The 26,161-nt window shown below is 38.6% G+C and overlaps 1 protein-coding gene across 2 annotated transcripts in view; it reads right to left on the bottom strand.

Annotated features, from left to right (window-relative positions):
- PDE11A (phosphodiesterase 11A) overlaps nucleotides 1–26,161 on the bottom strand; it is a 464,603-nt gene that overhangs the window by 257,332 nt on the left and 181,110 nt on the right. For both annotated transcript variants that reach the window (XM_068543893.1, XM_068543892.1), the window contains exons 3-4: nucleotides 16,394–16,483; nucleotides 10,147–10,287 (exon numbers count right to left, since the gene is read on the bottom strand). In XM_068543893.1, the coding sequence (XP_068399994.1) occupies nucleotides 10,147–10,287; nucleotides 16,394–16,483 (231 nt within the window). The remainder of the gene's footprint in view (nucleotides 1–10,146; nucleotides 10,288–16,393; nucleotides 16,484–26,161) is intronic.

Genomic DNA, 26,161 nt, shown 5'->3' with positions numbered 1-26,161 from the left:
TTTAAAAATATACAAATCATACACACACAAAAACCAGAAGGTTTTGTTTCCAGGAATGATTCTAATAAAATAGAGAAAAGCAAAAGCTATTTTCAGAGGAAGGAAACTGAGCAGATTTTTCTTCCTGAAATGATACTTTTTTTCTGATTGTAAAAAGTAGTGTATGGAATGCCAATAAAGATGGTGCTATAAGTTCATGCTTTGATTCTTCTGTTCTCTTCCAAAAACAGAACAAAGATCGATAAACTACAGAAAGAAAAAACCAGAAAGACATATAGAGGTTTAAAGGCAGAGAAAAGATAAGGGGAGGGGAGCAGAGGGGAGAGAAAAAATACGATCTCTAAAAGCATGAGCCTGAATACTTAGACCTACTGTGCTCCAAGTCCAGAAACAGGCAAGGAGCAATGGTTGGGATTTCACCTTCTACTGGGGTTTGGGAACTAAAAGCATTCCCTTGAGACAGATGGCCTAGCTTCACCCCCAGAAACTGAACCAAGCTGCTTCTGGTATAGTGTAATACTACCACACAGCCGGAGACCCAAGCCACCAATATAAGACCTGGTTCCTGACTAGGGGCCAAGGAGTTGTGCAAACTATTAGGCAGGGAGGGAAGGGTACAAGAGATAATGAAAAAAACAATGGCACAAACAAATAAAACACCCTCCCACTAAAATGAGCTCCAATCCCAAATTCAAACACACATAAACAATTAGGATTAATACAGACAACTAAATCAACAACCTACAGAATTGGACAAGAAGATAGTGATAAATCAGCTACGCTGAAGATTTGAACACACGTCTATCAGAGAATGATAGATAAAGAAGAAAAAAATATTGAGAATATAAATGATTTGAAGATCTTGGTCTTGACCATGGGTCTGGAGGGAAAGTCAGCTAGGAAAAAACGCTTTTGGAAAAAAAAGGCTTTCCTCCCTGAGAAAGAGAAGGATATGTAAAAAGACGTTTCCCTTCTTCTACGGGGACACAGTTATAGGATGACATGCTGTCTGGAGCTGTGCCAGGCTCTTGGACCATGAGGGTGAAAGCCAGCTGGCGAAGGCCAACCACTGAGACCCGCACAGGAAAATGGACAGAGCCTGGATCATTGATTACATCATCTGCTGCTGCACCATCCCCAGAACCACCTCCTGCAGCCTTCCTGTCATGTTAAGATACAAATGTTCTTATTGTTTAAGCCATTTTCCCCTGTAGATTCTGTTACTTGCAGAAATCCCTCAAATCAATCTATCAATTAAAGCAATTTCAATCAAAATCTACACAGAGTTTTTCATGGAACTTGATAAGCTGCTCTTAAAATTTATATGGAAGGGCAACAGGTTAAGAATAGGCAAGCCGGGCTTCCCTGGTGGCGCAGTGGTTGAGAATCTGCCTGCCAATGCAGGGGACACGGGTTCGAGCCCTGGGCTGGGAAGATCCCACATGCCGCGGAGCAACTAGGCCCGTGAGCCACAGCTGCTGAGCCTGCGCGTCTGGAGCCCGTGCTCCGCAACAAGAGAGGCCGCGACAGTGAAAGGCCCGCGCACCGCAATGAAGAGTGGCCCCCACTTGCCACAACTAGAGAAAGCCCTCGCACAGAAACGAAGACCCAACACAGCTAAAAATAAATAAATAAATAAAAGAATAGGCAAGCCAATTTTAAAGAAGAACAACATTGAGGACTTGTCCTATCAAGTATCAAAGAAGATTATAAAATTATAGAAATTGAGAAAGTGTAATACTGGTGCAGAAATAGACAGAGCAATGGGACAAAATAGTGAGCTCAGAAACAGACCCAGGTATATATGGAGACTTGATATAATTCAGAAAGTGGGAGGGGGGGATAGTTCTGAGACAATTGGTTACACATATACACCTTTACACTATACACAAAATAAAGTCTAGATGGATATAAAAGCCCGTAAAAACCAGATGGATTAAAGAAAAGAGAATGTCATTATAACATGGAGGTAGATAAAGAATTTTTAAAAACAAAAACTGTAAGTCACAAATCAAAAAGGAAGATTGATAAATTTGACACATTAAAATTAAAATAGTCCATGCAACCAAGATACCAGTTGAAAGAGGCATAGTGCTGAGTGGAAAGTCTTGGCTGTGTACGCCAAGACCGCAAGGTCCTGCTCTCTGTCTGGTTCATTTCTCAGGATTGTGTTCGCAGGGAACATTTGAGCAATGAGGTATCATCTCTCCCCAGACAAACACCAGGCTAGACACCACTCAGTGTAAAAGGGATCTAGTCTCCAAGCACAGTGTTCCTCTATAAGCACATGCCTACTGTTTTTTTGCCTTAGCTCTATATTCAATACTCAATACTACTCTTATTTATCATGTTTTCTCCATTGCTTGCTTGGCTTGATTTCAACCTCTCATATTTTTCAGGAAGGGCTTCTTGGAACTATGTTTCCTGCACTCTCCTTTGCATATTTAAAATGTCTATCTGTGGCTTACATAACTGAATATGAATTCTGTTGGATTTTAAATTGTAGAGTCATATTTTCTTTCTCTGAGGACTTGGTAGCTATCACTGTGTTGTCTCCTTGAACTGGAGAGTGCTACCAGGAAGACTAACACCAGAATGAATTTTCCTCCAATAGGTGACTTGATTTTGTCTAGATGCCCAAAGAATTTTTAAATTATCTTTGAAGTTCATTAGCACTGAATGGGTTTCAGTACTAAGCAGTGAGCACCAACTTTTCCTGAAATGATATGTTCTTTCAGTCTGTAAATTCAAGTTTGTCTTCATTTCAATAAAATGTGCTATTGTTATCATTTGACTTTGTTTCCTGTTTCATGTGTCATGTTCTCTTCAGAGATACCAATTATCCTTATTTTGGGCTTCCGTTATTTTGACTCCATTTTAATCATCCTATCTTGTCTTTTTATTCTGTATTATTTTCCATTTCATTTCCAATTTTATCCTCCATGCCCCTGAAAGTATTTTAGAAGTTCTTCTCTTCTTTTTTGATGTTTTTAATGTAATATTCAGTTCTGTATGGTTATATATTTTTCTTCTATTTCTTTCTAAGCTCTGCCAACTCAGTGTTCTTATCTATTAATATTTACTGCTTATCATTTATTCCTTGAGTCTTGTATCTCTTCTTTGAACACATTTTTCCCCCCTGAGAGATCACACTATCTTTAATTTCATTTCATGGAAAACTGTTAGCAATTTTTCTGGGGTGTGTTCTTCATCTGGTTTTTGTTTTCACATTCCTTTCCTTCTTTTTTCTTGTGGTATCTTTGCATAAGCCCCATGCTGGTGACTTTTTGTTCTATGCTTATCTTTAAGTGAATAATGGAGGAGGGGTGACTTAAGGGGAATGGATTAGGGTGACTGCATTTGAATTTTGGTCTATCGTCTTTGAGTACTTTCTCACCACCACTCTCCTCTGGCAGCAATTTCAGCCCCTGCCTAGCAGAAGCCTCCCTTGCTTACTGTGAAGTCCCATATGACATAGATATTTTTGTGTGATGAAATTCTCTTCAGCTGACCAATATTAGCAGCTGCAGGGTGACTTGCCACTCACACCGTCAATTATCCTGACACACTGACAGCCTTGTTTCCAAGATGGCTTGTCTGAAAGTTTTCTTGTTCCACCCCACCTCTCCTGCCACTCTATGGCAGCAAGGAGGGCTCAAGAAACATCCCTGAGCCTGGCCAGGCACTCGCCCTTACTGCTCCAAGCAGGTATGTGCGACTTGTTCTGATGAACACTGTACTGTGCCCAAGATAGCTGGATGCAAGCAACCACACTCAGCTTTCTACTTCACCCCACCCAATTTTCACTGCATTGGGCAGCTCTCCCCCCATTATGTGTGGCATGGGTGGGGTGATGATTGGAAGCATAGGGTTATGAATGCTTCTTCTTTTGTGGATTATGGAGTTTTACTTCCTGTCCTTTTTGTTTGTTTGTTTGTTTGTTTGTTTTCAGGTTGGTCCTTAACTGGTAAAAGGTAATATAAATCCATTTAGCAGATCCTCTCTCCTGACACCTGACTTTCAAGTTAACTCTCTTACTGGAAGATCCAGTTCCTGCCCTTTTTTCCCATGAGGTGATAAATTCCTGACTCTGCCTAAGAGAGAAGATACAAGGAAACTCAAAGGGAGTTTGAGTTTAACTCAAAGGGAGAAAATTTAAATTCCATCAATTTAATAGTTGTGAAAATATGATCTCATTTATGTACCCATATTTTGATAAAAATCACTTCCTTTTATATTTGTTTTTTCTCCTTTATTATTTGATTAAAAATATATCAAGGATATTGTTCCTATAAATATATATATACATCATTATTTTAAAGGACATATAGAATTTCATTATATAAAACTTCTGTTGATATTTGAGTTATAGTTTCACTACTGTAAATACTACAATAAACATTCTTATATACTGATTTTACTCTCTTCTCCATCTCTTTCGTTATGCTAAATTTTAAGAGGAAGAATTGCTGCGTGCGAAGGCTAGGCCCTTTTAAAACTGAAATATATTTCACCAAACTTATATTTATAAAGGTTACCCCAATTTAAATTCTCATCATCAGTAATGATAATGTCCATTTTCTCATAACCACACTCATACCCGCTGTTATAATACTTTTAAATCTTTACCAGTCTGATGGCTGCAAAATCATAGAAGTGTTTTAATGTGCTTATATTCTCTAAGGAATTGCATGAATGTTTTAGAAAGCCTTTACCCACAGAATGACTATAAAACAATATTTACCAGTATTTTTACATTCTTTTTTTTAAACATTAAGTCTTTGATCCATCTGAAATTTATATGGACTTACAGAAATAAAGCAAAAAGGGGGGCAGCTCATCCTTCAATGTCATAAGAGAGTAAAGGCCACACAAGAATTATCTAGGGCAGAGAACTGAAAACTACTGCCTGTAGCCAAATATAGCTCACCACCTACTTTTTTTTTTTAATATTTATTTATTTATTTATTTGGCTGCGCCAGGTCTTAGTTGTCACACGTGGGATCTCTGTTGCCACATGCGATCTTTGTCGCGACATGCGGGATCTTTTAGTTGCGGCATGCATGTGGGATCTAGTTCCCTGACCAGGGATCGAACCCAGGCCTCCTGCATTGGGAGTGCGGAGCCTTAACCATTGGACTACCAGGGAAGTCCCCCACCACCTATTTTTATAAATAATGTTTTATTGGAACATAGCCATACTAAGACTGCTTTCATGCTACCATGAGTAGCTACGACAGAGATCATGTGACTTGCAAAGCCTAAAATATATACTATCTGAAAACTTACAGAAAAAAATTTGCCAGCCCCAGTCTAAGAAATGTGCTAAGTCCCATCCTTGGTTACTACTTATTAAAGACTCCAGACTTAATAAAGTTACATGTTAATTTGTAGCTTTTTCTCTGATTAAAATTTTCTATCCTACGGAAAAGATAACCTTAAAGATTACAGTTTATGGCTTGTCTTGTTTCTAAAAAGTTTTGTCTCTGAGAAATTTTATCCTAACATTGCCTATAAATACCTAACTTCTCAAATGCTCTTTTGACTGGTTTTAACATCTTATTTGTTCCCTCATAAATTAATGAATTAAAAATAATCTTTGATATGTATTTATTACATATTTACATGAAAGTCACGATTTTGCCTTATAGAAAATTATATTTTAACAAGTATGAGGTAAGAATCCAGCTTTTTGAATTTGTTTTTTCCTAAGTTACCAGCTATTTGTTTCCAAAACATTTGTAGGACAATCCATCAATCTTCCCACCAATCTAATTTCAAATGCTTGCTTTGTCATATTTGTGTACTGAATATAAGATGATTGACTAGAGAATACAATTTGTATACTGATTATAAATTTCAAAGGCCACAGACATAGCTGTACAAAAAGTCACTTATGTTATTTTCCTGTAGCAACTGAATCTCTTCTTGAGCCCTAGTTCTGCTTGCTGACAGAAGACAAAAGAGACAATCCAGTTAACTCAGCCACTTCAGATTTTCTCAGTCGTTTCAGAATTCAGTTCATTTAATACTGAAATTTTCACCAGGGTGACATGCAACTTTCTGGCTTCTTTGAAGCAAAGTAGCTGATCTATAGTCACCCTCTCACCCAGGCTGGCCTCTAAGAGGCAAGACAGCCTCACTGGTCTTCAGCCCAGTCACCCCTAACAGTGGATGTGCTTAAATATCTACACCTATAGCTCTCCAGGCCCAGGTCACATCCTCTATGCCTCCCTCGTCCTGACAGTTAGGCTTCTTTCTTCAGGTCCCAGCCCTCCCTCTGTTACCTTCTATCAGGAAATGGGAAAACTGTATTTGCCCCTCATGCTTTTGTGGGGCTCTGGCTGTCCCGTGGCTCCTCCCATATTGCCACCTCCAGTCTTCTTCCCTGTCACGGGGTCTGGGGGGACTTTCAATCCCCACCCCACCCCTACCTCCACTATGAGTGGCCTTGAGGCTGGGCAGGGCTAGGAGAGCTGGGAAACCGCATTTCCTCTTCTCTCTAACTCTCCCACTTTAGTCTGGGCAACTCACGAATGGGAGAGTCTAGGGATTCATCTATTCTCTTTCCAATCTACTGTTTTGGGTACAACGTTAGGCTCTGGTTCCTTCAAGTCTCTAAGAAAGCCTGGTTCTTGCCAATGAAAAAGTCTTGGTTTTTGAGAATAATAACTCTGCCATAACTTTTTAAAGCCCAGTTTGGCACTCACAAACCCAGAATGGAGTTCTTTGTCTCTGTATTCAGTGCAATCCCTTGCCTGAAACAACGTACCAGGCTAACTGGAGGGTTGGAGAGAGGGATGGAGAGTGATAGGTTTGCTGATGATAATAAAGAAAGAAAGGTCATAAGTAACAAGGGCAAGGCATGACTGAATTCTGGATTTGCTCAGTGACGTTGAGAACTTATATGTATTCCTTTATAATTACAAAAGCATCTTTATTTTTTTTTTTTTGCAGTAAAAAAAAAAACAAACCCAAAACACTGTCATTTCAAGTCTGAAACTCTCTAGTCCTCCAACACACTTTTGTTTCTCAGAAATAATTTTCTAAACTCTACAGGAAAGAGAATGGTCTTTACTAGCTTTTCACATGTATAGGGGTCTTTGGACTCTATTCTGTTCAGTTGTTTCTTTATAAGGAACAAATCTCTAGTTTTATAATATATTTTAACAGCTTCACAGGCAAAACCCCATCCATTTTACATATTTGTTGCCTTTTAAAAATTTTTTCTGGCTACTTTTATATGTTTATTTTCCCATATGAACTTTTAAAAATTAAAAATCATGTTGTCAAGTCCCATCTTTGTTTTCTAATACTGGGATAGGAAACTAAGTGTGCTCTTAATCAGTAAAATAAAATCATGTAGCATTTACAGGTGTTGCTTAGGTCCCTCTATAATAATCATTCAAACCCCTCATTAAATCTAGATGACAAAGGTTTTTAATATCATTCCATCCATTCAGCATTCTGAGGTGAGCAGGAAGAAGTCCCAGCCAGAGAACTTTGACTCGGCATAATTTTCTGTTTGCTGTGCCAGCACCAGATTTTGGCATCTGGGGTCTTGAGCTGGCTTCTCCTCTTATACATGGAGTGACTGTATCTGATCTCCTTCCTATCATTTCTACCTGACAATCAGGGTAGTGCACAGAACAGCTATCCCTTTGAGTCTGAAGTTTCAACAAACCTTTGGTGAGAAGCGTGTTAAAGGAAAGCAGGGCATTGACGGGTTTTCTGCATGGTGATGCCACATTTATACCCCATTCCCACCCCACCTCCCCAGGCAGTAACCTTGGCAAAAAATCTTCACAGCTTCTCAAATGGTACCAAACAGATTAGTCTCCTCTTTTTGCACATAGTTCACTTTTACCTGCAGACCTTGCCCCTCTGGAGTAAAGGAGTTCCTCCTTACTGTGAGGGGGAGGGGCTGGGCAAAGAAGAAATGATAGGCTAGGCCCAGATTTTCTGCCCTGACCCCAACATTACAGTCTTAGAATGTTCAGCTGTGATAGTGAAAAGGTCTTCTTAACCTTCAGTACTACACCAACACCTTTATGCATGTACCATCTAATCATCTAGTCTAGGGAGTGATTTTTGACCCCCTCCTTACTTTATACCCTGAAGCTATTACTGTCGCTGTTATTCTCTCCAGCTCTGCCCGCACTTTCCATATCATTGTCTGTCTTCTGTACTTTTTCATCAGACTTGCCAAAGAGCAAGACGGCAGGGTAGAAACTAGTCCATGTTAGAAGATTTACAAAAGTAACCACCCTAAGCTGGTTTAAATTAGTTCCATGTCTGTTTCAACTAAACTAGCAAACAGTGTGCTTGTCCTTGCTTAGATTCCACATGGTCCCCCAGCCACTTGCCCTCACAGGGACCTGGGAGTGGCTCAGGAACCCTGGAAGCTGGAAAGTCCCAACCGCTGCCCCTTCCTGCCTTCACTCAGGGAGAGCCCACAGCCAGCCAAGAACCACCGAGCACCCCACCTCTTCCCACTCCTTTTGGGGGTTTCAGAGTCAGGTGGTGGGGAAGACTCTAGTAAGTCACTCGACTCTCGGAGCATTGAGTCCTCACCTGTAAGTGAGGATGATAATAATACCTATCTCATAAGGATGCAGTGAGCACTGAATGAACCCAGATGCTTCACAAAGCATCTGGAAGCGCTTCACAAATATGGGCTATTGGGGGGGGGTGTGTGTGTGTTTGTGTGTGTGTGTGTTCTCCCAAGGTTCCACTGAGTTTTACACAATCGCAGGATAATTGCAAGGCTATTGTTTGCTTAAACCACACCTGCTGAGTAGAAATAATGCCAAACTCTGCTAAGATATAGGGAAACACTCCTAAACATTTTAAACATATATAGATTTTTTTAAAACTTTAATGTTGAATAGATAACCAACAAGGACCTACTGTATAGCACAGGGAACTATACTCAATATCTTGTAATAACCTATAACGGAAAAAAATCTAAAAAAGGAATATATATATGTTTTCAGTTATTTATATATATGTATATATATATATATATATCACTTTGCTGTACAACTGAAACTAACACAACATTGTAAATCAACTATATTTCAATAAAAAAAATTTTTTAAAGCTTAATGTTGTAAGTTTTACAATACTTATGATTAAATCTCCAAAATTTATCCTAAGGTTCTCATTCTTTGAGGAAAGCAAACCTACAGGTAAAGACAATAACATTTTTTAAGTAAAGTATGGTAAAATATCATTCTCTGAGGTATTAAAACAGCCCTTAATTGCTAGACAATTCCTGGTCTTTGACGAGAGTTCACGGCAAAGATATTAAACTGCTGTTGAGGGTTAGACATTTAACTTTCAAGAAGTTAGACTGATGATGATCATTATTTTCAATATTGTTATGTATTTAACCAGCAGATTTCCCACAGAGAGCCAGAGGGTCTAAGAGACCCTGAGAGCCACGGTGTGGCAGGCCTGAGGCTGAGACCTAGCTGCTTTGCCCTTGGAGTAAGAGTAGCCCCTGCGTGAGGAGGAAAGGAGCCACCGCCTCCTGACTGGAGTGCACTGTGCAAGTGTCCACAGGTCTGAAGCAGCAGTGGAAGAACCTGGAAACTGCACCTGGGAAGCAGCAGGACAGACCTCTGCTGGAAAGCACAGCCCAGCTCAGGCTGGTCGCTCCACTCAGCTCAAGCGCAAAGGGCACTGCTTCCCCAGGGTTCGTCTGCTTCTCCTCACCCCACCCCCAAAGAGGGCTGTGGAGCACTGTGTGGGTTGCGATCCATGCCCACCAGTGCTGAGGGCCTTCCCTTGCTGGGTGGGTACGATGGGAGGCTGGCACCCAAGCTTCTCTTCTATTCAGCTGTGTGAGTTTGGGCAAACCCTTCCAACCCTTAGCTGCCTCATCTGCATACACAGGGCTAGGCTAGACGTCTAAGGTCCCCCATCAGTGGAAGAGTCTATGTTTCTCAGGTGACAGCAGATCAAGACCGAAAATACATGTAAAGGAAATTAAAAACTTTACTTTTATAAAAAGTCACCTCACCTCATGGTTAGGAGACTCACAAAAGAGTGGTTCAAGTCACGATTTCACAAACTTAATTACAACTAAACTAAACTAAACTTTACTTCATTAACGCAGATGACAGATAAAAGACGACTTACTGGTGATTCGATGTCCTCTAGGAGTAAAACAGAACAGCGTTCACATTTCAACAGTGTTTGGGCCCGATGCATTATTTTCTTGACAATTTTCTCCAGGTCAGTCTGTTCTTCAAAGAGGTCATTAACCACCTCTAGCAAAGCCTAGGAAAGATAAAGTGGATGTATTTTGGTGGCTAAGGGACTGAATTAAAATTCTTCTCTCAAAATTCCATTTAGTCTTTGCTATAAAAATATAAACATTTTTGTGTGACTAACTTTTAAAGTGTTTATGGTTGTTTTGACACACTTCCATCATTTCATTTTATAACATAGTCCTTTTTTATATGTAAATTTATTTATTTATTTTTGGCTGTGTTGGGTCTTTGTTGCTGCGCGCAGGCTTTCTCTAGTTGCAGCGAGTGGGGGCTACTCTTCGTTGCAGTGCGCAGGCTTCTCACTGCGGTGGCTTCTCTTGTTGCGGAGCACGGGCTCTAGGCACACAGGCTTCAGTAGTTGTGGCACGCGGGCTCAGTAGTTGTGGCTCGAGGGCTCTAGAGCACAGGCTCAGTAGTTGTGGCACACGGGCTTAGTTGCTCCGTGGCATGTGGGATCTTCCCAGACCAGGGCTCGAACCCGTGTCCCCTGCATTGGCAGGCGGATTCTTAACCACTGCGCCACAAGGGAAGTCCCTATAACACAGTCTTGAACTGTAAAATGTAACTTGAGAATAGTGCCAGTCCATATAATCCCACATAAATTCCTCATATATCTGTATGACTATATTCCATATAGTTAATGACTACATGATCTCATATAATCATTACTGATAGGCTTTTCCCCTCCTACAGTAGTTTTTCTGCAATGTGACTAGGCATAAAACCAACATTTTTTGGGCTTCCCTGGTGGCGCAGTGGTTGAGAATCTGCCTGCCAATGCAGGGGACACGGGTTCGAGCCCTGGTCTGGGAAGATCCCACATGCTGCGGAGCAACTGGGCCCGTGAGCCACAACTACTGAGCCTGCGCGTCTGGAGCCCGTGCTCCGCAACGAGAGAGGCCGCGATAGTGAGAGGCCCGCGCACCGCGATGAAGAGTGGCCCCCGCTCGCCGCAGCTAGAGAAAGCCCTCGCACAGAAACGAAGACCCAACACAGCCAAAAATAAATAAATAGATAAGTTTAAAAAAAAAAAGTGGGACAGCTCACTCAAATATTAATGAAAAAAAAAACCCAACATTTTATGAATAACAGATACCTGATTCTCTCTAATGCACATTTATTTCAGAAAATTACAAAGCATCTCTTCCTCACCAACCGGAAGAAATAGCTTCATGGTCAAACTCAAGACTTATTTTCACTAATACCCATCTCTCACAGAACTCTTAAAGAATCATAGTGGTGGATGCTAGTTAAGTTTCAGAGCCTTCAAAAATATATATAAAAACTCCATTAATCCCTCTACACAAGAAGTATTGCTTCATCCCAATCTGTCCAGGAGAACATTTAAATACCATTATAATTCTCAAAAAGAAATCACCATTAAAACTTCTATTAAAACAATAGAATGAAAAGCACAAAAATTAAAGAAAAAACTTAAATTCTAACTTGAAAACTGTATACTCATTTAAGAGTGAAATTGTAATAACTTGTCATTTTATCCAGCTAAGTTAGCTTGCAATTTATGCATTGAGATAATATTTATTTAGAATTTTTAATTACATGGATATTTCTGGAGATTGAGGAATAGTGGGCCATTTAAAGGTAGCAGATATTATGCCTCTATCAGAGTGCAATCAGAAAATTACACAGCCAGTGAATTGGCCAGAGGCTGCTTTATTCAATAGAATTTAATAAGATGTGCACTCTCCAGTCTGACCTGTCACAAAAGGATTTCATGGGTTTTCAAATTCACATCTAGTCTGGTAGATGGTGTTGACTAATTTTCAACTTTGGTAATGAATTTGATTTGTCCTGAAACCATCTGAAACATGTGAACATTTCTTCTCTGAGTCTATTCAGGTAGAAAAGCATTTGAATGAGTTAAGAGATCCATGAAATGAGTCTAGTTCACTGAGCATCTAAAAGAGGACCCAATATCTTGGGTAGCATTTTCTCTAAAGAGAGCTTGTGACTATGGCTAAGGGCCATGCATTGCTCTATGATCCCAAAGCAAAGAGAAACACCAGAAGGTGAAAAAAGTTTTAAGTGTATCCTGTCCGTTTGGCATTTGGACAGCAAATTGCTGTAAGAGGTCAATGTGCAATAATTTCATGTGCAAATATAACATTAAAAATGAGGCAACTGTCTGCATAATTACCAACAAAATCCCCTGTTGTTAAGGGAGAAGACATTATTTCCTTAATCATCCAGACTATTTCTTCAGATGGATCATATTAACTGAACAATTATTTAACTTCTCAATTTGTTGTGACTGCATGGATGGGGCCTCTGGGACCCGTATACAAGAACATTTATCTCAGAGGAAAAACTAATTGTGCCTTGAGTTTTGCACTGACAAATCACATTATAGTAATTTTATTGTTTCTAATTAAAAATTTCTGCTTTACTAACAAGTGATAAAAGTTTCACAAATAACAATGCAGACTATTTTCTCCAAAATAGGAGAAAAAAAGAAGAAAATCTAGGATGACATGCAATTCAACAGACATTGGAAGCCTTGCACACAGCTGAACACTCCCTGCTTCTTGGTGTCACTTGCATTTGCCCACCTCCTTCTTCTTATGACCTTTTTTGCTCCTGGGCTCATCCTTAGACATCTTCCCTGTCTTACCCATATATTTTCCCCACCTGTAGCCTAGTTTTAAATACCATCTATATGCTGATGGTTCCCAAATATTAATCTCGAGGCTTCACATCTCCCCAAAACTCTAGATTCCTGTATCCAACTATTTACTTGCCACCTGTACAAGCCTAAAGTCGTTTTCACTCATTTCCAATATCAGTAAGCCTTATATATTTTACTGCTAATTTTTTTGTAGAATCTCTCACTTCTCACTGACCAACCACATTATTTCTCCTCCCCCCCAGTTTTATTGAGATATAATTGACAGAAAACTTTGTGTGAGTTTATGGTGTACAATGTGATGATTTGATACACATATATATTGCAAAATGATTACTACACTAAGGTTAGCTAACACACCCATCACCTTACATAATAACATTTTTTGTGTGGTAAGAACATTAAGATTTATTCTCTCAGCAATGTTCAAGTACATAATACAGTATCATTAACTATAGTCACTATGCTGAACACTAGATCTCCAGAATTTATCATCTTACAACTGGAAGTTTGTATACTTTGACCAACATTTCTCCTTTTCCCTCACACCCCAATGCCTGGCAACTACCATACTACACTCTGCTTTGTTGAGCTCTGCTTTGCTTTCCACAGATCCAACATATACGTGAGATAATATACTATTTGTCTTTCTCTGTCTGACTTATTTCACTTAGCACAGTGCCCTCAAGTTTCATCCATGGTGTCACAAATGGCAGGAGTTTCTTCTGTATTATGGCTAAATAATATTCCATTGTGTGTGTGTATGTGTGTATCACAATTTTCTTTATCCACTCATCTATTAGTGGACACTTAGGTTGTTTCCATGTCTTGGCTATTGTAAATAATGTTGTAATGAACATGGGAGTGCAGATATTTTTGAGCTAGTGATTTCATTTCCTTTGGATATATACTCAGGAGTGGAGTTGATGGATCATATGGTAATTCTATTTTTAATTTTTTGAGGAACCTCCATATTGCTTTCCGTAGGGGTTATACCAATTTATATTCCCATCAACAGTGCACAGAGGGTTCCCTTTTCTCCACATCCTCATCAACACTTGTTATCTCTTACCTTTTTGATAATAGCCATTCTAACAGGTATGAGGTAATATCTCATAGTAGTTTTAATTTGCATTTCCCTAATGATGTTGAGCATCTTTTCATGTGTCTATTGGCCATTTGTATGTCTTCTTTGGAAAAATGTCTATTCAAATCCTCTGCCTATTTTTTAATTGGATTACTTTTGTTGTTGTTGTTGTTGCTATTGAGTTGTATGAGTTCCTTATAAATTTTGGATATTAACCACTTATTGATACGTATGATTTGCAAATATTTTCTCCCATTCCATAGGTTGCTTCTTCATTGTGTTGATTGTTTCTTTTGCTGTGAAGAAGCTTTTTAGTTTGATGTAGTCCCACTTTATTTTTGCTTTTGTTGTTTGAGCTTTCATATCAGATCCAAAAAAATCACTGGAGCTTTTCCCCTACCTTTTCTTCTAGGAGTTTTACAGTTTCAGGTCTCACATTTAAGTGTTTAATCTTTTTCAAGTAAATTTTTGTGAGTGATGTAAGACAGAGGTCTAATTTCATTCTTTTGCATGTGAATATCCAGGTTTCTCAACACCATTTATTGAAAAAAAACTACCTTTTCCCCATTGAGTATTCTTGGCTCCCTTGTCAAATAGATGTTGACTATATATGCATGAGTTTATTTCTGGGCTCTTGATTCTATTCCATTGGTCTATGTGTCTGTTTTTAGTGCCAGTACCATACTATTTTGATTACTATAGCATTGAAGTATAGTTTTAAATCAAGAAGTGTGATGCCTCCAGCTTTGTTCTTCTTTCTCAGGATTGTTTTGGCTATTTGAGGTCTCTTCTCTCTGCTCTCTAGACACATGGACCAAGGTTTCTCCTACCCCAGGGCCTTTGCACTTGATATTTCCACTGCCTGGAATGTTCTTCCCAGATCTTTGTGTGGCTTTACTCCTTCATTTAATTCAGGTCTCTGCTCAAATATCATCTCTTTATAGACACCTTCTTGATCACCTTCTGAAATAAACATCCTCCGAAATTATCCTTCAGCAACCAGTCTGTATTCCATTACCTCACTTCATTCTTCTTCATAGCACTTATCACTACCTGATACTACACTAGTTTTTATTTGCTTGTTTGTCTATTATCTACTGTTCCCACTAAAATAGTAAGTTCTATGAAGGCAGGGGCTTTGGATGGACAGTGTCTGAAGAGTACCACAAAATAAGTATTTGTTGAGCGTGTAAATGAATACATGAGGATGCAAAGAGTGTTCCTTAAGGAATTTAAAATGTAGTTGGAGAGGAGGGCCATCAATACATATTATACAGTGTGGTAAGTGCCCACAATAAAACAATGGTGGTATATACAAGGCAAAACAACAAGCAAAGGAAAGATTAAGTGGAAGACTGAGCTGGGTCCTGAAGGAAATGCAAGGCAAAAGCAGTGGGAGGAAGAAGGTGGACATGAGGCATTGAAGGCACAGGAAGAAATATTACTAAGGGAATGAGAAAGTGAAACAGACTGTTTTCTGGAAACTGGGGACTGTATTGCTGGGGTGTCCAATGAAAGGAGGAGAATGGTAAGACATGGGGCTAAAGATGACAACAGGATCCAAGTTAGAAAAAACAGGTGGTATGCTGTGCTAAAGAAGATAGCTGTAGCTGTCAATTGTTTCCTGTGAAATATTCATAAATCATAATGCTTAGCAAATGAATCTTTTAATCAATTTGATAATCAATTAACTGAGGGTTTCCAACCTTTCTGAACATCTTCTTATTAAATATATTTCTAAATTGTGACAGTAACTTCCCTATATTTAAAAGTATAGTGAGCCTAATATAATTTAATCTGTATTTGATCATTTCACAATTATTTGAGCACCAGTCTTTGTTTTTGTTTTGTTTTGTTTTTTTACTATTTAACCCTATAATTGGTGAAGGTATATGAGGTCAATCCCTCTATGTGAGTTTCTTTATAATCCTGTAAGATGGTGTTTGCAGCATTATTGTCCAGTTACCTTGTGATGCTCTTCCAGGAAAACTTTCAATTCAAAATTTGTGATGTGGGGTGAAATCATTTGTAACATACCTTGCTTCTTAAGGGAACCAAATTGTAAAAAAATCACTAAATTGTGTTATTGTTTCAAAGCTATAAGTAAGCAAGAATATATCTGCTGCCTTGAAGTATAGATGTGAAATTAATTTCCTTTTTAAAAGAAGCTGTTTCCTGCAAACAACAACAGAGAATTTATATCCACTTCCATTTGGGTTTATTGCTTAAAGGGGATCTTCAACCATAGACTTGAAGGATTATACAAATAAAAAGGATTCCTGGACTATTCAAAGATCATCTGCTGCTTTTAAAAGACATAATGACTCACAGACACTTGAAAGAGAGCTTTGAGGGTTGTCAGCAATGTTTCTTTCTACTCACCCTGCTTCTTTCATATTCTTTCCTTGAGGCAGCAAATAGCTGAGCATTAGATATGGCAATTCCGCAAAATGGAAGATACATCTGCATAACCTGGGGGCAAAGAGAGTGTTATGAACATTAAAACACAAAAATATGGAACTAAATTCCACATTTCCTTCATATGCCTGATTTCAATACTATCTTTTCAACCACAGAGACTGAGTATGGTGTTGTTGATACTAGTATCTTAACTTCAGAGAGAATATTTTTCAGAGTTAACTAGGGACAGTCAAGCTTTATCTAGGGACAGTCACATCTATGAAGATATAAAGTGAAGCAACAGACTGTGATGGCTGTGATACAGGAACTGTGTCTAAATCATCTTTGTATTCCTTCCTTGATCAATGAAAAATGAGTAAATGAAGTCTGATATATTTAGAATTTAAGGCAATGCCCATACTCACACTTGGAGGTAGGCAGGATGTAAGCCAATTTCTTTGTACACATGTATCCATAGCAGGGATCTCAGCTTGACGCCAGAACTCTGTCAGCTACAGACTTAAGCATGCCTGTTAGGATGGGCCCAGTAGGAACTTAGGGGCCAGAAGGCCTAGGAGCCTCATGCAGAAGGGTTCAAACTGAACCCACTGCTCTGTTGCTATAACTACCCAGGAAAGGCTGGGTACCCTTTAAGAGAGCACTCCTCCTGTGGGAAGAAACAGCTACGTGCGATGGGCCTGATCCTACCAAAGATTTTCTTATTACAGGGGGTCTAGGTCTAGGGATTCTCAGTAATTCCTGGCACTCTCACTCAAATTCATCTCCAGAATCTCTGATTCCAGAGAGAGAGAGAGAATGTCTCAAGTAAAAACCGAAAGAATTCTTTCCGTAAACTCTTCACAACGTAGGACATTGTGAAAAGAGACAATGCTTTGGGACTTTTCTAAGGTAGAGGGAAAAGGGCATGTGGGCATGTTTTATATGACAGTCAGTTTCTCTCTCTGTCTCTCTGTCTCTCTCTCACACACTCACCATGATGCCACGTCAAGAGGCAGCAGCAAAACCGAGCAGTTCCTGCCATGCCCAGAAGAGGGCAGTGCAGTGCTCACCGTGGGTGAGGGATGAAAACAGCAGAGGCAGATCCACCCAGGAGCAAGCGTGAGACACCCCTGGAATACCCAGAACAGAATTACCTGGAGTGGGAGGTGCTTTTGTAGAGGGGCTGGAGGTGAACAAAAGATGATTGGCACTTCACAATCCCTATCATTTCTTTCCTATTAAAATCTTGCTTTGGCTACCTGGACATACTCAACTCTGACAGAGTGTCCCTAAAAGTAATTCAGAATTTTGTAGAAGTGAATGCTGAGACCCCACTTTTTTACCGAGATATAGCTGATGTAGAATATTATATAAGTTTCAGGTGTACAACATAGTGATTCACAATTTTTAAAGGTTATGTTCCACTCATAGTTATTATAAAATTTTGGCCATATTCCCTGTGTACTATAATATATCCTTGTAGCTTATTTTATACATAATAGTTTGTTCCTCTTAATCCCCTACCCCTATCTTGTCTCTCTCCTCACTGGTAACCACTAACTTGTTCTCTATATCTGTGAGTCTGCTTCTTTTTTGGTATATTCACTAGTTTGTTTTATTTTTTAGATTCCACATGTAAGTGATAACATACAGTATTTGTCTGTCTCTGTCTGACTTATTTCACTTAGCATAATGCCCTCCAAGTCCATCCATGTTGCTGCAAATGGCAAAATTTCATTCCTTTTTTTTATGACTCGGTAGTATTCTATTGTGTGTGTGTGTGTGTGTGTGTGTGTGTGTGTGTATACACACACACACACCCCACATCTTCTTTATCCATTCCTCTGTTGACGGACACTTAGGTTGCTTCCATATCTTGGCTATTGTAAATAATGCTGCTATGAACATTGGGGTGCATGTATCTTTTTGAATTAGTGTTTTTGCTTTTTTCAGATATCAATCCAGGAGTGGGATTGCTGGGTCATATGGTAGTTCTATTTTTAGCTTTTTGAAAGACCGTCATACTGTTTTCCACAGTGGCTGCACCAATTTATGTTCCCACCAACAGTGTACAAAGGTTCCCTTCTCTCTACATCTTTGTCGACATTTGTTATTTGTGGTCTTTTTGATGACAGCCATTCTGATAGGTGTGAGGTGATAGCTGAGACCCCACTTTTAAAGGGAGAATTAAGATATTGAATAGAGGTTAAAAAAAAATCAGTGAATTGATTTTTACAGATATTTTCAGGATAAATTCCTTCACTGACTCTGATACAAAATAAACTAATATTTAATGAGGACCTGTTATGTGCCAGACACTCTCACTTCATTTCTTCATTTGAATCTCACATCACCTCCTCATGGAGGAACATCATGACCATTTTAGAGATCAGGAAACCCAGGAAACTTGCTCAAACCTACAAAGGAACTCAAGTCATCTAATTCTACAACTGGTGATCATTCCTTACAACATGTTGCCTTCCAGACCTAGATGTTATTTCTGTCACCTGCTCTTCCTGCCAGTCCCCCTCATGCCTTAGGAAGTATGTTGATAAGTCGTATAAAAGCTGTTGACATAAAGCTGCCAGATATACTGCCAGAATTTCCCTGCCTTTAGCCAGAATGGGACCACTTTCAGCATCACCTACACACACACAGAGCACCTTCCTTGCAGTTTTCTGGGGGTTTTTTTCTACCGGGGAGACAGTGACTATGATGGAGGTGGAAGGGAGAAGACATGGTTAACTTTCCACTTCTTCCTTCCTTCCTCCCTCTCTCCTGCCCTCTCTCCTTTCTTTCCTTCCTCCTTCCCTGCATTTATTTGCCTTCTGGGGCCAAGTATTATATAAGGTCAAGCAAGTAGGAAGAAGAGAATGACTAAAGGAACATGTGAAATATATATAAAGATATATATATGTATATATATATATATATATATATATATATATATATATATATATATATACATAAAACTGAAGTTTACTATTGATGGAGACGATATATAACTTCATGACACACTGAAAACTGAAAGGGGGTCTTTACTTACCAAGGGAATGATCTACACTGTGTCATTCACTGGCACAACAATTCAACACTCTGGGGCCACACTCAGCTCCATTATGGATAATTATATGACAATCTATAGAATTTCTAAATAAATGTGCAGGAGAAGTGGTCAAATACATTTTGAAAGAAGGGAGTAAGAAGAAGCTGAAGCATTATGGAAATAGGAGATAATGAAAAATAAAAATATTTTTATATCTTTTTTCCATTCCAGTGCGAAAGATGTCTTTTTTAGAAAAAGATACACTGTTCTATTCTGCTCCTTCTGAAATCCCCCTCCTCCAAGAAAAAATACTAATTTGGCCTTCACCATCTAGTTTCTGAATGCCAAAAGATCTAAAAAGCCTTAATGACTAAAAAGCTAATGAGTCTGTACACCCTTGTGCAGCACTTTTCAGCTTGAAAGCACTTTATGAACATTGGCTAATTAATCTTTACAACATCCCACTCAGAAAGGTAGTTAAACTGAAAATCATTAAACAGTGTGAAAAAGTCACTTTAGCCCTGGAAACTCATGAAAAGTATCACTAATAAGCATAAAATCTGAGCACTGGGACTGTCCATCAATATCCTAAAGAAAGACAGTAGGTACTGAGCACTTTCAAACTTGCAGACCACAGAGAAAGGCTATTCAAGCCCCATGGTCTGGTCTGGTCCAATTATATGTCATTAAAGAACACTGGAGGTCTACACTGGAGGTTCACAGTGAGGGGCCTGGGGCCATCCCCTTTATGGACCCCACTCCTGAAAGCAACACAGCTGGAGGGGCCACATCACTGTCAGCCAAATTAATGGGTGAGGGGATTGCCCACCAACACCTCGTTTCTCTGCGCAGATCCTGAGATCTGTGCTCTCAGGTCACTTCTGCCCTCAGGCATTAACTGTAAGGCAAAGCTTCACTGATTCAAGCCACACTGATTTTGGAACTGGGGATGTTTTAATAATTGTAATTCAAAAGCTAAATAAACTCTTCAAGTAGAATGATTTGGAAAATAAGTTATCAAAATAGGAAACAGTCACAGTATTTTCACATAATGAAACACTTTCTACGTCTTTCAGAAATAGAATATTTGAAATAGTAAAAAATTACTTTGAAGTTTTCTAGAAACTCCAGAGGAAATTCCTGCTTCCAGAGGTTAGTTTAGTTCACTGTAATTCTGTTTCTATGCAAATTCAGTAAAGACATATGTCGGGTTTTTATTTCGAGAATCAGAATTACAAGTGCATCTTGTCAGATCACACCAAAGTATATACTCTTGGCTAAAACATGCCTTTTTCTCTCAGAGCTGTGCCCTCTTTGAAGAAAAGTCTCCAAAAAGTACACAGAGGCATAAAGTACCAACTTTGTTTAATAAAACATTGGCATGGAGTAGATGATCCAATTACATATTTTTTTGCAACTGTCTACTTTAAGAATTAACACTCATAAAGAGAATGGGGTGGGAGGAGAATTGTATTCACAAAAGATGCAGGAGAGCAAGATGGCAAATGAGGAAGGAAAAGTTCACTGGTCCTCCACTTTCTCTTCGTAGGAGAGGGGGATATAAGTGCTTCTGCTCCTGCCCCTGGGTATCAAAGCTGGGCCCCCAGAAGAATTGGAGTGAGCACCCTTCCAACTATCCTCACCTCTCTCCTTGAAGCTAGTATTGGCTAAAATATCCACAAGAGGACAAGCTTCTCCACGGTAGACAGGTCGAGTCCAATTCCTGGCAAGTAGCCGTACAACATCAAATACTTTCTTGGATTTTTTAGAGGCTCTGGTCTGCGGAGCACCTGAATCATACAGGTACTAATCACATCAACCGATAATCTTATCTCTATGTGACCCCATTCCCCACCCCCGAGACTTTGGAAAAATAACCCTCTCATGTCCACAGGCAGTTCTGAATTCCCACCCTCTTATTCACAGATATCGAAGGGAAAACCCTGAAAGAACCCATTCCAGGAGCTGTGTCCTTTCTAAGATAATTTGGAATGTCATAAGATTTCAACAGAAAATAAAAGTACTCATATTTCCACCACTCAGAGGTAACCACCATTAACATTTTGGAGACCATCATTCAAGTTTTCCTCTCTCTCTTTCTCTCTTCACATAAACTCGAATAGGCGTATTATATAATAATAATAATCCTATATGTAATATTTTGCTATCTGCTTTTTTCACTTTTTATAACCAGTTATCACTTATAATGGCCAATTTTTATGGATGCAAAAATATCCCATTGTGTAGTCTGGAAAAAGAAAATGCATGGAGAAACAAAGTAGATTAGTGGTTGCCTTGCAATTAAATTTTTGCACATCCCATGATTATTTTCTTAAAATAAAGCCCTAATATTTGAACTTATTTATTTAACACACGTTTACATGGCACTTCCTCTGAATCAGGCAATATTCTGAATGATTGACTAATGTTAATTCATTGACGTGTGTACACTTTAAAATAACTCCTAACAATAAACACATTTTTAGTTTTTGTTTAAAAAAATCCAACAGTATAGAAGTACATACAGTAAAATAACTGCAGATCCCGCTTCGTTTCCTGTCCTGCTACCCACTCCTCTCCCAAGGAACAACCGCTATTAGCATTTACAGTGTATTCTTCTGGGTACTTTTTTTATGAACTGCATACATATAATATCTAGTTTTAGGGTGGTGGTAAACACAATAGGAATCAGACTGTGGGTTATGTTCTATGCCTTCTTTTTCACCTGGCAATATATCTTGGAAATCATTGTCAGTTACTTAATTCTTTTAATCTCTGCCTAATATTCTAGGGGGTGGATGTACCTGTTAGTAGACGTTCACATTGTTTCCTAATTTTGCCTTATTACAAATAACACTGCCATAAACTTCCTTACAAATATATCTTTGTTCAGCTGGACAATACTTCTGTTGGACAGAGTCCTAGAAGTGAAATTTTAAGGTTGCAGAATATGTGCATTAAAAAATCTTAAGAGCTACTGCCAAACCAGCCTTCAAAAACACTACCAATTTATATTCCCACTAAGAGTAATGCCCTACTCATGTAACATTGGGTATTATTATCCTTTTAAAATTATGCCTATATGATTGATTAAATCAATACTCATTTTTGTATTAACTTACATTTATTAGATTATTAGTGATATTGAACACTTTTCATAATTTGTTGGTTATCTCTTTTTTTCTTAATGTGCCCTATTTATTTTTTCTTACTGGACATTCATCTACCTTTATTGCTTAGTAAGGACTCTTTATATTCTAAGAATATTAACCATCTTTCATTTTTGAAAATCATGACTCTTTCTTGATAATTAGCAATTGCCATCTATGTGATATGGTCCAATGGGTCTACAAGCTATGATTGCTTTGTCTAAGATGAACAGATATTATGGCTCAGTAAACTTGGCCTACTCCTTCTCACTGTGTGAAGAAATTTTACAGCAATATCTACCTATGTAACTCTGTCAAGGTTATTTTTGTAAGTAGGTTGACCTACATATCTCAGCCTGCCCAGTTGCTCTGTTCATTTTTGTAACTCCAAGTTCCTGTAAGAAATCAGTTTAAGCTACATTTTGATCCAGGCATTCTTGAGTCTTAACTATTAACATTGTTATGATCTCTCCACTTACCAAGCATAGGTATAAATGCAGGAAGACACACTATATAGTAATTTAGTCATGGTATCAACATCCTGATGCTAGAAAAATTCTATTATATCACAATCAATGTATGAACAGAAAAAATTCTCTTAGACTATTTTCTAATGAGAAATACATACACTTTTCTTTACATTTGAAATATAGTCACATGATTTCTTCCTATTAGCAGCACAATACTTCCTTTAACCATCTCATTTATCTAGCGCCTTGTTTTTTATAACTCATGGTTCTTAAAGTAGTGGACATTTTATATAAATGGAATCACACAATATTTGGCCTTTTGTGTCTGGCTGACTGCTTTCACGTAGTATACTGTTTACAAGGTTCATCCACGTTATAACGTGTATCAGTAGTTCATTCCTTTAAAATTTTCTTTTAATTAATAGACTTTATTTTTTAGAGCAGTTTTAGTTTTACCCAAAAGTTGAGTAGAAAGCACAGAGATTTCCCATATACCTTCTTCCCTCCCGCAACATACACAGTTTCCCCAATTATTAACATCTTACATTAGTGTGGCACATTTGTTAAAATTAGTGAGTCAATATTGATACATTACTATGAACTAAAGTTCACAGTCTATGTTAGGGCTCAATCTTTGAGTTGCATATTCTACGTGTTTTGACACATGTATAATGACATGTACCCACCATTAGAATGTCACGCAGAATAGTTTCATTGACCTAAAAATTCCTTGTGCTCTGTCTATTCTTTCCTCCCTCCCTCTCGCTAAGCCCTTGGCAATCAGTGATCTTTTTACTGACCCCACAGTTCTGCTGTTTCCAGAATGTCATATGGTTGGAATCATATAGTATGTAGCCTTTTCATACCGGCTTCTTTCACTTAGCAATATCCATTTAAGGTGTCTTCATGTTTTTTCATGGTTGGATAGCTCATTTTTTTAAATCACTGAATAATAGTCCATTATATGGATGTACTACAGTTTGTTTATCCATTCACCTATTAAAGGACATCTTGGTTGCTTCCAAGTTTTGGCAATTTTGAATAAAGCTGCTGTAAACCATTCAGGTGTGTTGTGGTATCTCCTTGTTGTTTTAATTTGCAGTTCCCTCATGACATGTGATGTTAAGCATCCTTTCATATGTTTATTTGCTACCTGTATACCTTCCTTGGTGAGGTATCTGTTCAGATCTTTTGCCCATTTTTTAATTGAGTTGCTCGCTTATTGTTGTGTTTTAATTCTTTATATATTTTGGATACCAGTCCTTTATAAGCTATGTGTTTTGCAAAGATTTTCTCCCAGTCTGTAGCTTATCTGTTCATCACATGTAATTTCTGTATAAAGCTTAACCAGACTTTTTGTTGGTTTCTATTCTGATTCCAGAGAACTTTAGGCTTAATACAAAGTTGTAATGTATTTCCTCATCTACTCTCGACCTTATCTCATTATCAGTCCACACAGGACGATATCTTTTTTCCTAGGCCCAAGGAAAAAGGCACGTTTTGTCTGTGGAGGCAAGTCATTTGCTGGAGTTTTTCATTCTGTCCTTTCTGAGAGACCTTAGGCCCTTCCTCTCTATCATCATCATTTCTGTCTCCTGTGTCCAACTCCTCTCCTCTCCCTTCAAAGGGGAATGTGTTCCCCTTCACCTGGTATTGCTGTTTCCATCTTCACTGTGTGACCTACATCTGCTTGTCTTCAGGTCCTCACATCCTACCTTCTAGCTTACAATCTTCAGTCTACAGGAAGATTGTCTATAACTTTCCAATCACCAGATCATAAGATCCATCAACTATTCTAAGTTCTCTCTGAAGCCTTTAACACTTGATCACCAGCTAGATATTAAAACCTTGGTTTCCATGTACTATACACTCCTATTTCTCTTTCTGTGTTTCTGATTCCCCCATTTAAGTTATAATTCCAGATTCAGTCTTTGGCCTTCTAATCTTCTTTTTTACAATTTCCCTCTAAGGATTGATTTATTCATACAATATAAGAATCCTACAAAATAAGGTGGGTTGGCCATGCAAGGATTAACCTTTGACCAAGAGTTAGCTAGAAAAGACAACAAACTTGGTACAGCCAGATATTTAAGGTAGCTGAGAAACTTCCTCCTGCTTACTTGCTTCTCCTACCTCACTCTTGCACTTTGGTCCATGGCTAATTCCTTTTGCCTCTGACTTCATTCTCCTATTTTCCTACCCCATTTCCTCTCAGCCCCTCTCTGCTATTTCTCAGATTTAGGTTTTGGAGTTTCTGATCCTGATCCAACAACTTGAGTTCTGAAAACATTTGCTTCCTCTATCTTATAGTCTAATTTTAGCATTCCTGGTCCTAAATTGAACTCAACTCTGAATTCAACCATATTAAATAAATAGGTGCCAAAGTCTTTTTCTCTTAACCTGTGTCTCAGTGGTAACCTGTGGGATGATGCTAAAGTTGGGGCTCTGGTGCTGACCTTTTCTCTGTGCTGTAGCTCCACATCACCAGTTGCCTAAAGGACATTTCAACTTGGAAGTCTGTTTACCGCCTTAAACTCAGCATTCCAAAACCAAGCTTGTCATTTCAATCCCCCTCTCTTCCTGAAGAAAGAGCTTCCTTCTCCAAAATGCCCTATGTGCCAAAAGAACCATTAATGATTGAATCACCCACTTCCAAACCTTGAAGACCTCTTGGATTGTTGTCCATAAAAAGGCCTAAGCACATCATAGCAATTCAGCAGTTTTTGAAGCCTCCATCTCCATACCATTGAGCTTCTCTGGCTCAGCACTACCATCCCTCACCATCTCTGAATTATTTTAACTGTAGCCAAGACGCTCTCATCCTTACAATGTGTCAAGAACTCATTAACCTCAGGTTTCCCATCCAGAAAAGTCATGAGTTTAAACACACTGACTGTTCATCCCAATGTTTCCTGTTGTCATAAGTAAAGAAGATAAGAAACTATATAAAGGCCTTACACATATAAAAAACTAGGTTTTTTTAAAACTACTTTTGTATGAGCATTTTTATACCACACACAGTAATTTTTTAAAATCTCATTAGAAGCTCTTCAGAAAGTATCTCCAATATTTAAGACTATGGCTA

This window comes from Eschrichtius robustus, chromosome 5 (assembly GCF_028021215.1).
Source record: "Eschrichtius robustus isolate mEscRob2 chromosome 5, mEscRob2.pri, whole genome shotgun sequence".
NCBI classification, from domain to species: domain Eukaryota; kingdom Metazoa; phylum Chordata; class Mammalia; order Artiodactyla; family Eschrichtiidae; genus Eschrichtius; species Eschrichtius robustus.
This window is presented reverse-complemented; position numbering and strand designations above follow the sequence as displayed.